This window comes from Elephantulus edwardii, unplaced genomic scaffold, assembly GCF_000299155.1.
Source record: "Elephantulus edwardii isolate Elephantulus edwardi_28Jun2011 unplaced genomic scaffold, EleEdw1.0 scaffold00019, whole genome shotgun sequence".
In the NCBI taxonomy this organism is placed as follows: domain Eukaryota; kingdom Metazoa; phylum Chordata; class Mammalia; order Macroscelidea; family Macroscelididae; genus Elephantulus; species Elephantulus edwardii.
In genome coordinates this window covers 7,343,154-7,360,348 of record NW_006399769.1, presented here as the reverse complement: position 1 = coordinate 7,360,348, position 17,195 = coordinate 7,343,154, and the positions used below count along the sequence as shown (strand labels likewise).

At 46.9% G+C, this 17,195-nt stretch overlaps 2 protein-coding genes across 2 annotated transcripts in view; one reads left to right on the top strand and one right to left on the bottom strand.

Moving 5' to 3' along the window:
- The window catches only part of ABCG5 (ATP-binding cassette, sub-family G (WHITE), member 5), a 42,849-nt gene extending 32,878 nt beyond the window's left edge, over positions 1-9,971 (bottom strand). Inside the window, exons 1-4 of the mRNA XM_006882319.1 lie at positions 9,823-9,971; positions 8,813-8,934; positions 5,140-5,276; positions 4,956-5,054 (exon numbers count right to left, since the gene is read on the bottom strand). Of these exons, the coding sequence (XP_006882381.1) occupies positions 4,956-5,054; positions 5,140-5,276; positions 8,813-8,934; positions 9,823-9,971 (507 nt within the window). The remainder of the gene's footprint in view (positions 1-4,955; positions 5,055-5,139; positions 5,277-8,812; positions 8,935-9,822) is intronic.
- Positions 9,972-16,747: 6,776 nt separating this feature from the next.
- The window catches only part of ABCG8 (ATP-binding cassette, sub-family G (WHITE), member 8), a 28,542-nt gene continuing 28,094 nt past the window's right edge, over positions 16,748-17,195 (top strand). The window contains exon 1 of the mRNA XM_006882377.1: positions 16,748-16,759. Within this exon, the coding sequence (XP_006882439.1) occupies positions 16,748-16,759 (12 nt within the window). The remainder of the gene's footprint in view (positions 16,760-17,195) is intronic.

The window sequence follows — 17,195 nt, the reverse complement described above, 5'->3', positions numbered from 1 at the left end:
ACTCATAGTGACCCTATGTACAACAGCCCTAAACCCTGCTCTATCCTCTGCCAATCGTACTGCCTCTGACACACCCATTCCGATTACCCCAGTCACTGAATCAATCCACCTCATAGAGGGTCTTCCCCTCCTGAGCTGTCCCTCCACCCTACCAAGCATGATGACCCTCTCCAAGGACCTGTCTCTTCTTACAACATGTCCAAAGTATGTTAGCCGAAGCCCCAGAATCCTTGCCTCTAAGGAGTAGCCTGGTTTAACCCTCTCTAGGATGAATCTATTTGTTTTCTTGGCAGTCCATGGTACATTCAATACTCTTCCCCAGCACCACAGCTCAAAGGCATCAATTATCCTTCTATCCTCCTTAGTCATTGTCCAACTCTCTGATGCATAACAAGTGATTGCAAAGACCACAGCCTGTATCAGGAGCACCTTAGTCTCCAGAGAGACACCCTTGCTCTTGAGTACTTTAAAGAGGTCCCTAACAGCTGACTTTCCCATCGCAATATGTTTTTTTATTTCCTTGCTGCTGGTGCCAAGAATGTTGACCGTGGAGCCGAGCAAACTGAAGCTGTGAACAATCTCAATCTCTTTGCCATCCATCCTGATGCTACCGATTGGTCCAGTGGTGAGAATCTTTGTCTTCTTGACATTGAGCCTCAGTCCATACTGAAGGCTGCAGTCCTTGACCGTCTGCAGTAAGTGCATGAGGTCCTCCTCAGTTTCAGCAAGCAGGGTTGTGTCATCTGCATAACGCAGATTGTTGATAGATCTTCCACCAATCCTAATGCCACACTTCTCCTCATAGAGCCCAGCCTCTCAGATAATCTGCTCTGCATACAGGTTGAAAAGGTATGGAGACAGGACACATCCCGACGTTACAGCCTTCCCAATTTTGAACCATGCAGTGTTGCCCTGCTCTGTTCTGACGACTGCCTCTTGGTCCAAGTATAGGTTTCACATTAGCACGATTAAATGTTCTGGGATTCCCATTCTTCTCAGAGTCAGCCACAGTTTGTTATGATCCACACAGTCAAATGCCTTTGCATAATCAATGAAACACAGATAGACATTCTTCTGGTATTCTCTGCTTTCAGCTAAGATCCATCTAACATCAGCTACAATATCCCTAGTACCACGAGCCCTTCTAAACCCAGCCTGGACTTCTGGCAGTTCTCTGCTGATGTACTGTTAAGTAATTCAAAAGACAATGGCCTGGATTAGGCACAGTTTAGTCTCTGGACTGACATTGTTGTTCGTTAGCTCTCTGGAGAGGTGCCTGACAACAGATTTTTCTAATGTAACTCATCTTGATATCTTGATTACTGGTACCAAGAGTATTGAATGTGGATCCAATCAAGATGAAATTGTTAACAATCTCAGTCTCTTTTCCATTTGTCTTGATGCTGCCAATTAGCCAGTGGTGAGAATCTTTGTTTTCTTGATGTTGAGATGCAATCCATATTGCAGATTACAGTTCTTGACCTTCTGCGGTCAGCGCTTCAGATCTTCCTCAGTTTCAGCAAGCAACGTTGTATCATCTGCATAACACCAATTGCTGATGCCATATTCTGTTCATAAATTCCAGCCTCTCAAATCATGTGTTTCGCATATAGATTGAAAAGATATGGCAAAAGGACGCATCCTTGGCACACTTTTTTCCTGAGTTTGAGCCATGCTCTGTGCTGATGACTGTTTTTTGGTCAAGTATAGGCTTTGATGACATGAGCACAATCAAGTGTCCTGGGATTCCCATTCTTCTCAATGTTAGCCACAATTTATTGTGATCCAGTCAAAGGTCTTTGGATAGTCAATAAAATACAAATAGATATTCTTCTGGCACTCTCTGCTTTCAACCAACATACATTTGACATTGGCAATGATGTCCTTATGATGCCATGTACTCTTCTAAATCCAGCCTGTATTTCTGGCAGTTCTCTCTGTATACTGTTTCAGTTGTTTTTTGTATGATATTCAGCAAGATTGTGCTTGCGTGTGATATTAGTGACATTGTTTGATAATTTCCACACTCTGTTAGATCACCTTTTTGGGGAATGAAAATAAATATGGATTTCTTCCAGTCATTTGGCCGGTAGCTGCCCTCCAGATTTTTTGACACAATGTAGTGAAGACATCCAGGACTGCATCTGTTTTTTAAATATTGTCAATTGGTATTTCACCAATTCCTTCAGAGAAGCTTGAAGTCTAACTGGATCACTGACTCAGATTTCACTCAAATATTAGTGGGAAATCAAGTTACTCCTTGGAAGCTAGGATTCTGAACCTCCATCTCACATACTTTGAACACGTGTCATTGGAGAGGGACATCATCCTCAGAAGGGTGGAGGGACATCGCAGGAGAGGGAGACCTCAGATGAGATGGATTGATACATTAACTGGGACAATGAGGGTAGTTGTGTCAGAGACAGTGAGATTAGCTCAGGACAGGGCAGGCTTCAGAGCTGTTGTACATAGGGTCACTATGGGTCGCAGGCCACTCAAGGGCACATAACAACAAACAACAAAGTTTAGAGATAAATATACTTGGCAAGTGCAGAGAAGGTTTATAGAGGGCCTGAGTGGCCTAGCTTCTCCTCACTCAGCCATGTGACCATGCCTATGTCTCCCCTGTACTGAACTCTGACCTCCCTCTTCCCTGGGCCTCAGGGAGTTATGGTACAGTTAGTGTCAGAGTTCATCTGCCAGCTCTGTCAGTGCCAGTTGTCTGATCTTAATCTCCTGAAAAGTGATGATAAACATCTCTCTCAGAGGACGGATATAAGAATGAAATAATATAGTGTAGTAAAGGAGCCCTAATGCTGACTAGATAGGAAAGCTCAAAGTACAACCTAATAAAATAGCACCAAGCACGCAACATTTTCTGAACAACCTAAGGTAACCCTAGAGAGAAAACAGTTGTTGTCAGGTGCTGTTGTGTCAGCACCAACTCACAGCTGACCCTCCAGAAGGGTTTCAGAGGCTGTAAAGCACACTGGGGACAAAAAGGGGAGTGGAGGGACACTGTCCATCTTTCCCCTGAGGAGCAAAGGCCTGTTTTTCTGTTGGCACCTCAACTCCTTACCTCTACGTCACCAGATCTCCTTAGCTGACCCTCCAGTGGGTTTTCAGAGGCAGTGAATTGCATGGGAGTTGACTGTCCCACAGAGCAGCTAGTGAGTTCGAACTACATGCCATTGGGTTGGCAGAACAGCTTCTTAGCACTAGGCCACCAGAGCTCTCCCCTAAAGAGTTTGTCGTTCTTGTTGTTAAGTGCTTTTGGTAGACTGTGACTCATAACCACCCTATGCACTATAGCTCTGAACCCTGCTCTATCCAGAGCCAATCTCACTGTTTCTGACATAACTCATTACCCCAGTCATTGTGTCAATCCATCTCATTCAGGGTCTTCCTCTCCTGCACTGTCCCTCTATCCATCCAAGCATGATGTCCTTCTCCAAGGATTGGTCTGTGGGAGCAACATGCCCAAAGTATGTGAGACAGAGCTTCATAATCCTTGCCTTCAAGAAGCAGCTTGGTTTCACGCTCTCCAGGACAAACCTGTTTGTTCTCTTGACAATGGTATGTATGTTCAATACTCTTCTCCAGCACAGCAACTCAAAGGCATTGATTCTTCTCCTTTCATCCCCTTTGGTCATTGTCCAGGTCTCTGATGCATAACAAGTAATTGCAAAGATCATGGCCTGAATCAGGCACATCCTCGTCTCTAGACTGAGATAGTTGCTTTTTAGCACTCTGAAGAGGTCCTTATTGTAGAACCAAGCAAGGTGAAATTGTTAGCAATTTCAATCTCTTCTCCATGTGCCATGATGCTGCCATTTGGCCCAATGGTGAGAATCTTTGTTTTCTTAATGTTGAGCTTCAATCCACATTGAAGACTACAGTCCTTGAACTTCTGCAGCAAGTGCTTCAGGTCGTCTCCTCAGTATCAGCAAGCAAGGTGTGTCATTTGCATAACACAGGTTGTTAATGAATCTTCCTCCAATCCTGATGCCACATTCCTGCTCCTAAAGTCCAGCCTCCTTAATGATTATTTCCACATATAGTTTGAAAATGTATGGAGATAGGATGCATCCCTGACAGCACTCCTTTCCTATTTTGAACCATGCAGTGCTCCCCCCTGCTTTGTTCTGATGATTGCCTCCTGGCCCAGCATAGGTTTCACATCAGCACAGTCAGGTGTTGTGGAATTCCCATTCTTCTCAGTCAGCCACAGTTTGTTGTGATGGCGGTCAGCCTGCTGGTACTTAGGCCACTGTCAGGTCAAGTCTAGTTCCCTTCATCCTGAGCCCAATCTAGAGTCCAGCCCCTATTCTGAGACCTTATGCAAACAGGGGTAATCAGTAAGGGAAGAATAAAAACCAGATCCTTGCAATAAATTGCAGGTCAAGCTACAATCAGTACTAGCAAAAACAGGGAGATGTTTTACATTCTGCTTTCTCAGACTACCCTTCCCAAATCATCCGTGGATTTCACTCAATGGGATATCATTTCAAGTGCTCAAAAGCCACATTAGAGGCTTTGATACTCAACTTGTGGATTCATATAGACATAAAGGTTCCACCTTTAGCTTAGTTTTAGACTAGGCCACTCAAGCTCATTGGCTTTAATACTAGTGGAATATGAGCATTAACTAGTTCTAATATATTCCGTGCCATTGAGTCGGGACCTAACTGACCATCCGCCTGCCCCTCCAGAGGGCTTTCAGCAGCCGTAAAGCGCACAGGAGGAGATGGCATCGTTCTCCAGAGGCAGGAGTAGAACCATCTATGCTTGCTCTGGCAGTGCAACTCCTTAACCTCTGGTCCACCAAAGCTCCCTGAGTAGCTGCTTATTGGAAGGAGCATGTCTAGATTACAGAGTTAAAAGGGAAGAACGGACGAATGGACGAAGGAGTCTATTAAGTTAAAGATGCCGCTCTGCGGACAGCCTGGACTCACTTTCCTCCGGAAGTAGCCCCTCGAGCCGCTGCGGATGGCCAGCAGCGCCGTGTAGTGCAGCGTCTCGCGCACGGTGAGGTTGCTCAGAAGAGTGTCGCTCTGCCGGGAGAATGAGGCGTCAGCATCGACGTGGGCACCCCCACCCCCGCCCTAGGCTGCACAGGGTCCCCGGGGACGCGCCCACCTGCAGAACGTAGGAGAAGCAGTCCTGGAACTGCTCTCGGCGCAGCGCGCGCCCGTTCACACACACCTCTCCCTGCAAGGTCCCCGTGCGCCGCAACCTCCCAGACATGGCGTCCAGCAGCGTGGTCTTCCCTGAGCCTGCGGGCGAGAAGGGACGGCCCTGGAGCGACCGCCACCCCCACCCCAGGGCACTGGACGAGCTTCCCGGGCCCCTCCTTGGGGCAGCTCAACCTCTGCGCGTTCAGACTGCTTCTGACTTGAGCTTCTGAGGTCCCTCATGGGTCAAACGTTGCAAATGGCAAGGCCATCTCTCCTCTGAGCACCTATTTTCTTCTCTTGTTTGTTTGTTTTTAAGCTTTCTCAGAATTGAAAAAGAAAATTAAAGAAAAGGGCGAAAGAACAAGATTCCTGGAAATATTTGTATCCTAGGACATTGGAATTTCTTTCGGAGGCCCACTGGGAATATCTGATTGTGTCTGAAAGTGGCTGGCATTGTTTGTTGGTGTTGTGTGCCATCAAATCGCCTGCAACTCTAAGCGACTCTCTGTACAATAGCTCTGAACCCTGGTCTATGTGAGCCAATCTCACTGTCTTTGACATACCTGCTGCCGTACCCCAAGTTACTGGGGTAATCCATCCTACAACCTTGCTTATCAGAGTGTGGCAGGAGGACCAGGAGCATCGCATCATCTGGAAACTTATAGCCCACATCTCCGGAGTGACTGATAGAACACAGCAGTAGCGACCGTGTGCAAGTTCCAGCCAGGGTCATAAATACCACTGCAACCACTGCCTCTTGGGTGGCTGGCTCTGGGGGAAGCTGCCCACCAAGCCCTGAGGACTCAAAGGGGCCCTGACATGGAGAAGAGCTGGGGCCTCCTGCCAACAGCCAGCACCGACTTGCCCATCATCATGTGAAACAAATTGCCTTGTAAGTAGTTTCTCTTGCTCATTCCAGCCTTCGTATGACAGTAGGCCTAGGTGAACTCTGACTACAAGCTTATGAGAGATCCCAAGCCACCCAACCACCCCACCAATCATTTCTAAATGTTGGACCCACAGAAACCCTGAGAGATAATGAGTGGTTATTGTGGGTATAAGCCTTTAAATTTTGAGATTATTTGTTGCATAGAAATGGATAACAAATAGAATTTTTTAAAATATGTGTCAAATATTCATTCATTCATCAATGAGGGAAACTGATGTTTCCTATTGGATAGTGAAACTCAATCAAGAGAGAAAAGAAGAGAGTGGTAAGTATGGTGAGTGGGGAGAAAAGAAGTTGGAATAAGATAGCAAAGTTAGACACAAAACTAATGAATGCTCAGTAAAACCTTTGAGATCATCATCTGTTGAGGGATCTCACTTACACTAAACGATTTCTGCAAGGGAGCATGTAGCCCAAAGTCTGGCCCCTGATTGATAACAATGAGTCAAACGAAGGTACTTTTCCTTATGATATCAGGAGACCCAAGCAGGCTGGTGTCTGCTTTTCTCTAGTGAGATTCAACACGCACGGACCTCTGCCTCTCAGTGCTGCATTAGACGAGATGCTATCCTCCTGACCTCTGTCCTGCTCAAGCTCGTTGTGGTAGTCACTCTATCACATTGTGTCAATCCGTCTTGTTGAAGGTCGTTCTCTTTTTTGCTGAGCCCTCTACCTTTCTCAGAATGATGTCTCACTTCACTGTCCTTCCATCCAAGAAGCACTCAGGTTGTGCTTCCTTCAAGACAGATTTGTTTATTCTTTTAGTGGTCCATGAGATATTCAATACTCCTCCAAAATACTACAATTCAAAGGCATCAATTCTTCTCTTAATCATTATTCAGTGCCCAATTTTCAGAGGCAAAGGAAATAATTTAAAACATTATAGATTGGATAGGGCACACCGTTGTCTTTAAATAGACATCTTTTCGCTCTTCAGAACTTTCGAGAGATGTCCTTGCCAACAGATTTTCTCAATGCAATGCAGCATGTCTTTTGATTTCTTGACAGCTAGAACCAAAGGTTTGACATCATCTATTATGATATTGTCTATTGGTCCAGTCGTGAGGATTTTTGCCTTCTTGATATTGAGATGCAACCCACACTGAAGGCTGTGGTCTTGGATCCTCTGCAGTAAGTGCTTCAAGTCTTCTTCACTTTTTGCAAAGTTGTATCAACTGCATAATGCAGATTATGAGTCTTCTTCTATTGCCAACACCATATTCAATCAAGAAGCAAGAAAATAGCCCTGACACACACCTTCATGATGTTAACCATGCAGTGTTTCCTTGTTCTGCTCAGACAACAAATTTTTGGTCTAGGTCTAGATTTCACACGAGCACAATTAAATATTCTGGGATTCCAATTCCTGCCAATGTTATACGTAGTTTGTTATGATGCACAGAATTTATATAATCAGATGTTCATTTATGAATATTCTTTGTGTTACTCTCTATTCTAGCTTGAACATTTGAAACACATCATCATTGTTGTCAGATGTCACACAAATTCGTTCCAATTCATAGAAATCTTAAGTCCAACAGAACCAAACCCAGCCTGGTCCTGTGCCATCCTCATTAATGCTGTGACCAGGATTATAAGGTACTGTGTCAGTTCATTTCATTGGAGATCTTCCTCTTTTTTGCTGACCTTAGAAAACAAAGATTCTCACTTCTGGGTCAATTGGCAGAATCATAATAGATGGTGAGGAGATTGTTAACAGTTTTAGTTTGCTTGCCTCCACAATCAGCACTCTTGGTACCAATAGCCAGGAAATTAAAAGATTAATTGCATTGGGAAAGCTTGCTGTCAGAGATCTCTCCAAAGTACCGAAGAGCAACAATGTCAGTCTGGAGACTAAGGTGTGCCTGATACAGGCCATGGTCTTTGCCATTACTTGCTATGTATCAGAAAGCTGGACAAGGACTAGTGATGACAGAAGGAAAATTGATGCCTTTGAGCTGGGGTGCTGGAGAAGAGTATTGAATATACTATGGATGGCTAGAATAGCAAACAGGTTTGTCCTAGAGAGGGTGAGATCAGGCTGCTCCTAGGAGGCAAAGATTCTGAAGTTTCTTCTAACATACTTTGGACATGTTGCAAGGAGGAACCAGTCCTTGGAGAGGGACATCATGCTTGGGAGGGTGGAGGGACAGCACAGGAGAGGAAGACCCTCTAAGAGGTGGATTGATTCAGTGACTGGGGTAACAGGGGTAGGCCTGTCAGACACAATAAGATTGGCACAGGATAGAGCAGGGTTTAGGGCTCAATGGCACATAACAACAAAATGCTATACCAAGTGCCCAGCATTATAAAATGAGATAAACAACAGCATCAGATGTGGAAGCTATAAGAGGGCATCTCTGCATTGATTGAACCCCTTTTCCTGTCTGTTGGTAGGATGCAGATAAATAAAACAAAATTTCTGGAAACTACCATGTGACATCCATTCTACTAGGTGTTTTCCAAGCCTTGAAATACAAATCCATTCACATATTAGGCAGTCTTAAACTCTTTCAAGGATTTTTCTAAAGATTTCATATTGGTACCAAGCTATAACGCTGTATGTATTTCAGTCAGATGTGTCATTAGAGTCCGTTCTTATCACAACTTAAATCTGTTTCCTCAGGTGGTGGTTAAATCTAGCCAACATTCCTTGAGAAATTAGAGCACTTTCCCCCAAGCTTACCTGAGCTCCCCAAGATGCACATAATCTGTCCGCTCTCGATGTACAAGGAGATGTCTTTGAGGATTTGTCTGCTCCACTGTTGCCAGAAAGATGTGATGTCCCACCAAGGCCTGACACGATCACTTCAAAGAGACCCCAAGGAAAAGGCAGTATGGACCCTGCACTGCTGCTCCCCTTCCCAGCAGCCATCGCCGCTTAACCCACCTCAGTTCACCTGGGACAAGTTCCCTAATGTGTTTTGGCCTCACCATCCTCATGGCTTTGGAAGCAAGAGAGGCATCCACTTCCTAAACAACATGACTCTGGATTCTCTACGAACTTGGAGAAACGACAATAGTTATAGAAAGGCTTCAGGCCTTTAGTTCATAGGGTCACTATGAGTCGTGCTTGACTCAATGGCGATCTACAACGACATCCTCATGGCTAATGCCTGACCAGGCAGTGACGGAAGATGGCATTGTGAATGGCAAACACTGGCTGCTGCTCTGAAGTCCATGTTCTGGCCGGTAGGGACACTGCTTCTCTCTGAAGCCACGCTTGCATTCCGTCACTGACCTGGTGACACATCGTGTCCCCAAACTCCCACTCCCCAGGCCCTTTCCTGGCAGACCCACAGACAGTGGGAGGCTGGGAGCCCAGGAGACAAATGATGACAGCTAAGTGCACAGGGCAGGACGCTGCCCCACATGGTTTTGAGGTTGTTTTGTGCGGTGATAAAATAAAACTAAAGAACAGAACACATGCCATTCAACCATGTGTATGAAGATTATTTAGCACCCCACATTTTTTAACAGGTTGCAGGCCCCACCTAGGTGGGAGGAGGAAGCCCGTTTGCTTTTGTCCCTCATAGCCCAGTGGTGGCCCTCTCCCCTTTCATTCCCATCTGAGCCGCTGAAGGGGAGACTCCATCCATGTCCCTCTCCCCCACGCAGGGAGGAAAGCCAGCGGAACGAATGAGCAGTTCCCTCTGTCCACCCTTCACCAGGGGTGGAGAGGGCAGCCCGCCTTACCTGACGCTGTAGGAGACATGGAGGACACCCAGGCTGTGTCGGCACTTTGAAGCAGCCGCTTCATTACTTTCTCGTGGGGGCCTCTGGGAGCCGTTGTTTGCCTGGAGTCCCAAGGGCCCCGACGGGGTACGTGATGAGAGCTCACTCATGGCCAGCAGAGGACTGGCAGATCTCTGATGGCCCGACCCCCAGAAGGACCTTCAGCTAGGGAGTCCTCACTTACTGCCCTGCCTGCTCTTAGCTGGCCCTGGAGTCCTTCCAGTGAGGGCCTGGTGTTAGGCCTCGAATGCCATTATCTGATGTACCTTTAGTCAGCGTGTCCTTATCTTGACAGTGGGCAGAAAAGACTGTCAACAGTGTATGTTTGGATGAGGGTTTGCCAATGAGGAATGCTGGGAGAGGCAGACGGTGGCACAGACAAGGAGGATCAGAGATCAGCCTCTCTGGGAAGGAGAAAGAAAACCTCAGCACGGACGGACAGCAGCTAGGCTTCTCGGGAGCTGCCACAAGGGGCAGGTGCTGCAGGCCCCATGGCTGAGAAGACCCTAACAGAGAGAGGGCTGTGGGACGGAAATGCTCCCCAGGATGTCTTGGTGAGTGATCGTGCCCTCAGCCCGGGGGGTAGGGAGAGGGCAGGACTTTCCTTCTCTGCTCCACACCATTCTGTCTTAATTCGCTGGGACAAACAGAGAGAGAGAACTCCATCTATCTCCCAGGAGCCAAAGGCAGGCAGCCTCGGAAGTCACCTCCAGGGAAATAATGCCCTGGCATGTGATTTTTGGTTTCAGTTAACAGCTGAGCACTTAACCACTGCACCACCAGGGCTTGGGTCCAGATGCAATTTGCTTACAGAAACATCACAAAATCCAAGAGCTCTATTTAGTTCCCATTTGACTATGAGGCTATCAAGCTCAGAGCCCAATGGCTATAAAGTGATAAGATGGTAGACGGGTTTGGTGAGAACCCTGGAATATATGCTCAAAAGAAGAGTACCCTGCATTGAAAGAGCTGAGGGGAAGGTCAATTGGAAATGAATAGACAATCAGATGTTGTGTGTATTGTAATTAACAATTTGGATCAAGACATACATAGCAGATTAAGTGAGAGGAAGGAGGGGAAAGCTGTATGAATGAGTGAATGAAAAACCAATTTATGTGTGAACATTCATTCCAATTACAATTTAAAAAAATCAGATAAACTGTCCAATTAAAGAAAATAAAGCAAATGTGACTACAGCAGATGACACAAAATCCAAGGGTGGGCCAGAGAATTAGACCTCAGGCAAGTGGCCAGGAGGTGTAAGTGGGCAGTAGGTTTACTCCCCACTTGTCATGGGAGATGTTTATGAATAAATGGGCTTTGACTGAAATCGAGTTGTGAGTTATATGTAAAGGGGGATGCTCAGCTGGAAGGCAAAGAGGAAGCTTCCCACCACACACTCTCACCCATTCACCCTGTGTTTGGCAGCGTGGGGAGCGGGAGGAGGAGAAAGGTAAGAATGACTGTGGCCTTCACACCCAACTGACCCCCTGGGCTGGCCTGGCATCACTAGGAAATGATCTCAGCGGAGTCAGCAAGTCAGCACCCTTGCCTTTCACCTCTGTTGTTATTGTGTAACACTGAGTCTGAACCAACCCCTTGATGACCCTCAGAGGCAACTAATCACATTGTTGTTGTTGTTATGTGCCATCGAGTCGCCTGCGACTCATAGCGACCCTATGTACAACAGCCCTAAACTCCTCTCTGTCCTGTGCCAATCACACTGTCTCCGACACTCCCATCCCAATTATCCCAGTCACTGAATCAATTCACCTCATAGAGGGCCTTCCTCTCCTGCGCTGTCCCTCCACCCTCCCAAGCATGATGCCCCTCTCTAAGGACCGGTCTCTCCTCACAACATGTCCAAAGTATGTTAGACGGAGCCTCAGAATCCTTGCCTCCAAGGAGCCACCTGGTTTAACCCTTTCCAGGACAAATCTGTTTGTTTTCCTAGCAGTCCATGGTATTCTCAATACTCTTCTCCAGCACCACAACTCAAAGGCATCAATTCTCCTTCTATCCTCCCTGGTCATTGTCCAACTCTCTGATGCATAACAAGTGATTGTGAAGACCATGGCCTGTATCAGATGCACCTTAGTCTCCAGAGAGACACCATTGCTCTTCAGTACTTTGGAGAGGTCCCTAACAGCAGACTTTCCCATGGCAATGCGCCTTTTCATTTCCTGGCTGCTGGTGCCAAGACTGTTGACTATGGAGCCAAGCAAACTAAAGCTGTGTACAATCTCAATCTCTTCACCATCCATCCTGATGCTGCCAATTGGTCTAGTGGTGAGAATCTTTGTCTTCTTGACATTGAGCCTCAATCCATATTGTAGGCTGCAGTCCTTGACACTCTGCCATATAGAAACACATAATCATCTTTCTTCTGCAGAGCAAGTGCTAGGTTTGAACTCCATACCTTTGGATTGGCAGTGAAATTCCTTACCACTAAGCTACCAGAATTCCCTAAAAATATGGGATGCTTCAAAGTTTGTGTGTCACCCTTGCACAGGGGACCATGCTAATCTCTGTATCATTCCAATTTTAGAGTATGTGCTGTCAAAGAGAGCACTCTCAGCTCTGTAGCCACAACAAAAGAATATCATTGCTCTCTGAATAGCCCAGATGCAAGCCCCCACCAGAGGTGACTTGAGTCGGGAGATTAGTGTCTAGCTTCTGCACAGGACCTTCTGAAGTCAGGGTGGCCTTGAGGACTTTCTGTTCGGATCTGGCAAATCAGCCCCTACGGCTTGGGAGGTAAATCTGGGCTGCCCAGCACTCAGGAATACAGACAGATACTTCTGTTTCCAATGCCTTCTTCTCCAACACCCTTATTCATCATGTGTCAAACAGTGGTCTTTTCTGCCCATCAAATTTGTTGACCCTGAAATAAGGGGATGGGGAGGCCATGTATCTTGTCTAGATACTTCAAAGTTGTAAATCAAGCTTTAAAATGTGTTTACTAAAGCATTTTCTTTTCTCCTACCTTGTCGATTCAGACTCAGCACCTCCCCGTGACAGAGAACTACCCTGCAGGGTTTTCTGGACAGAAACAGGTTAACAAGGTCTTTCTCCCGTAGAGACACAGGGTGAGTTCAGAATGTCAGTTTCTCAGTCAGCAGCCAAGTGCTTAACCGTGCTCTCATCAACAACTTGGAAAGTCAAATTTAAATTGGTACGTTCTGAGTCCTTGGAGTGGTGTAAGAAACCCTGGTGGTACAGAGGTAAATGCTTGGCCACTAACTGAAAGGTGGATAGTTTGAACCTATCAGCTGCTAAGAAGGAGAAAGAACGTTTACCTCCCAAAAGGTTAAAGCCCTTCAGGGCAGGTCCCCTGTCCCATGGGGCGGTTGAGGCAGGCCCCCCCATCCCATCGGGCAGTTGAGACAGCCTCCCTCGTCTAGTGGGGTGGTCAAGGGAAGCCTCCCTGTCCTGTAGAGTCCTATGGGGTGGTTGAAGCACATCTCCCATGGGGCAGTCCAGGCAACCCCCCTGTTCTGTGTGGTGGTTGAGGCAGACCTCCCTGTTCTGTGGGGCAGTCCAAACAGGTCTCTCTGTTCTGTGGGGGTGGTTGAGGCAGACCTCCCTGTCCTGTGGGTTTAGAATCCACTCACTGATAGTGAGTTTGATTTGGTATTTCTCTGAGTTATAGGGTGTATGGCATGAGGGGTTGACTTCCAGCTCAAGCTCACAACCTACCCCTTTTTCTGTCCACTTTGGCTATATCTTACTACTCTCCTGTGTGGGCCACCCAGCCTTACCTTTCAAATTCTAGCCATGCCCTGCACAAACAGCTGCCATTCTGCCCTAAAATGCCTACCCAGGCAGCATGTCTCCCTCAGGAGGAGGCAGGCCCACACAGGGCCTGGCGGTGGGTTCTAGGGACTGAGGGCCCTCCTCTGTGAGCACAGCCAAGGGGGTTCGTTTCCTCCGAGAAGAGGAGCCTAATGAGCCTTTCTCTGCCCTCCTGCTTAGCAGCTGTGTGAATTTGAGCGAGTTTCTGACCCTCATCTGTAAAACAAGGATTACACTAGTGTTTCCACTGCATGTTCACAACAAGGATTGAACAAAATAATAAGTATAAAGAAATTTACATAGTTTCCTTGATATAAGTCCTTGGAAAGTTATTTGTAAATTATTTTTTCCTCTGGGTTTGTGTTTTATTTCTGTGAGAAGTTCAGGCCTTGACTGCTTGTTTCCGCAGTGGGATGCAGGCGGTCTTTCTGCTGCCACTTCTTGGTCTTCAGTTTCTCCTCATGCTTTTTGAGCCTTTGTTGCAAGACAAGTGTTTTCTTGGGCTACAGATCTACGGTTTTGTAATTCCTGTCCTTACAAAACTTTCTGAGGTTCTCCCTCTGAGCCTGGTTGATAACAAGGAGACCACGGGCAATGGACTTTCGGACAACTCAGATTTTGCAGAGCGTGGAAGCCACACCACCTGTCACTCTGGTGACATGCAGCTAGGAAAGCTCCACCTTCACATCATCCAGCTGCTTCAACAGCTCCTCCTTCTTGTCATGAAGGTCTGAGCCTTAATTTTGGCCATGGTTGAGTAATAGAAGCCTGCTGCTGCTTATCCTGTAAATTATAATTATTACTTAGTACCTAAGACATTTGCTGCAGAAGATCAAGGACTGTCTTTAATATGAACTGAAGCTCAATATCAAGAAAACAAAGATTCCCCCCCCCCCAGGGCCAATTGGCAGCACCATGAAAGATGGAGAAGAGACTGATATTGGTCACAATTTCATATTGCTTGGTTCCACAATCAACACTCTTGGCATCAGCAGTCAGGAATTGAAAGACTAACCACATTAGAAAAATCTGCTGTCAGGGACCTCTCCAGACTGCTGAAGAGCAACAGTGGTCAGTCTAGAGACTGCAGTGCGCCTGATCCAGGCCATGGTCTTTGCAATTACTTGCTATGCATCAGAGAGCAGGACAATGACTAAGGAAGACAGAAGAATTGATCCCTTTGTGTTGTGGTGCTAGAGAAGAGTATTGAATATACCTTGAGCTTCCAAAAAAATAAACAGGTCCATTCAGGAGAAGGTGAAACCAGGCAGCTTTCTGGAGGCAAAGATTTTGAAGCTCTATCTGACACACTCTGGCCATGTTTCCAGGAGGGACCCGTTCTTCGAGAAGGACATCATGCTTGGAACGGTGAAGGAACAGTGCAGGAGAAAGGGACCCGGATGAGATGTACTGACACAGTAACTAGGATAATGTGAATAGGTGTTTTGGCGACAGTGAGACAGACTCAGGAGAGAGCAGGGTTTTGTACATAGGGTTCCTATGAGTTACAGGCAAATCAAAGGCACATTACAACAACAAGAGAAGTACCCAGGAGTCGGGGCAGAGCTGGTATACAATGTAGTTTGAATATTCTAGTGAAGGCGTAGACTCATCCCCTCAGCCAAAATCCCCATGTCCTCCAGCATCCTGGCCGTGAGGCCTCAGCACATGGGCAGGCCTGGGCACAAAGCATGTCTATGCTTCTTGAGTTTCCTTTAGTCTGTGATTTTGACTCAGAAATTTGATCAGAAGTTAATACAAGGAGAAATGACAATGTAGCCCAGCAGGAGCCGAGCTGGTTACCTACAAATAAAGCAGCTTTTGCTTTTTTGGGTGTCACCTGTCAGGAAATCAGGAGATGTTCTGACAGTCATACTGATTAAGATGTCAGCCGAGTAGATATTTAAGTATTTGAAAAATACAGAGACTTTGTCAAAACCTCAGGAAGAGTCTAACAAATCCTTCCTGGGAGCCAAGAAAATATTTCAGAATGGAAGCCTCCCCACTCAGGAGTCTCTGAAAGTTGAGTTGCTCAGGCAGCTCCCAGGAGGCACAGCACCTTGCAAAGTGCCTGGGGCCTGTGAAGCCCCCACGGGCACTCAGTCACGGGAAGGGAGGTAGATTCGCAGGAGACCTTCAGAGCAGGGAGCCCGTCCTTCATCCCTTGCTTTTCTCAGTCTCCTTCTGGCCCCTCCACCTTCTCAAAGCACAGCTATAGACCCCTCCACTTATTTCTCGAGACCCCAAAAGGGCCAACCTTCCATATTCAGCTGTTCCCCACCCCTGAATTTAGCCAAAGGAGCTCTGGGGCTTAATGGTAAAGAGCTGGGCTGCCAACCCAAAGGCAGACAGTTAAAATCTACCAGCTGTTTCAAAGAAGAAAGATGGGCAGTTTCCTCCCTTGCGATATCCAGCCTCTGCGAACCTACTGAAGGGTCAGCTCTAACCTTTCAGGGGTCACAAGGTTCTGACTCAGCAACACGTACCAATAACAAATCTAGCCAGGAGCTTTTGGCCAGCGAGTAATGTCTGAGCTAACTTGTAATCTCACAAAGCAAGCAAACAAACACAATCCCAGTCTCTGTTGAGTGTCTTTCTGTCGGTGGCACCCTCACTGTGTCTGAGGGGAGCCGGGCTCCAGAGGGTCTTCCGAGGCTGATTTTTCAGAAGATCACTAGCTTCAGAACTCCACATTTGGAGTTAGCGGCGGAATGCTTAGCCATTCACAGCACTCAGAAAAGACTGTAATCTGACAGCTGCGGAGACACCGAGCAGATAGAGAGTTGCACTACGACCCAAAGGCCACTCCCTCTGGGAGTTCGAATCCAGCAGCCATCCTGAGGCAGAAAGAGGATCCACCTCCTCCAGAGTGATTCATAGGAGAGAAAGCCTGTGGAGGGTCCACTAGGAGCCAGATCCTACTCTTCACCAATGAGTTGAGTTGAGTTGAAGTGACTCATGATGGGCATTTGCATTTAAAACTAGATAAACACCACTAGGATCTTTGTTAGCCCACATGTATCTCGGAAAAGGAATAGAATTTTTAGTAATTTACCACCAGAAAATGGAGAACTGAGCAGTGTGTGCGACAATGGTAGAGGTGGTAAGAGCGAGTCGGGGCTGCCGAGAGAGAGCCAACCCGTCCAGAGCTCAGCAGCGCCCCAGACGGCTCTCTGGTCTCCCCAGGAAGCATCATTCCCCATCTCAGAGGGCGCAGACTCTCCAACCTTCCCATCCCACTCTCACTCCTGCATCGACTGCAGATCAGTGGCCTTCACATCATTTCTGACTCCCGACAGCCCTCCCCAGAGTTTCTCAAGCTGTGAATCTTTACAGCAGGAGATTGTCCACCTTTTTCACTAGGAGCTGCAGGTGGATTTGAACCACTGATCATAGGTGCCATCGAGGTCAAGAGAGCTAACATCCTGGAATAATCTTCTCCCTGGGGGACTCTCTAAATATGAAGTAGTTCAGTCAAAGGGGTGAATAGTGAGCTCCCATGGACCCACTCAAAACAATAATCACCGATTACCTTGAAG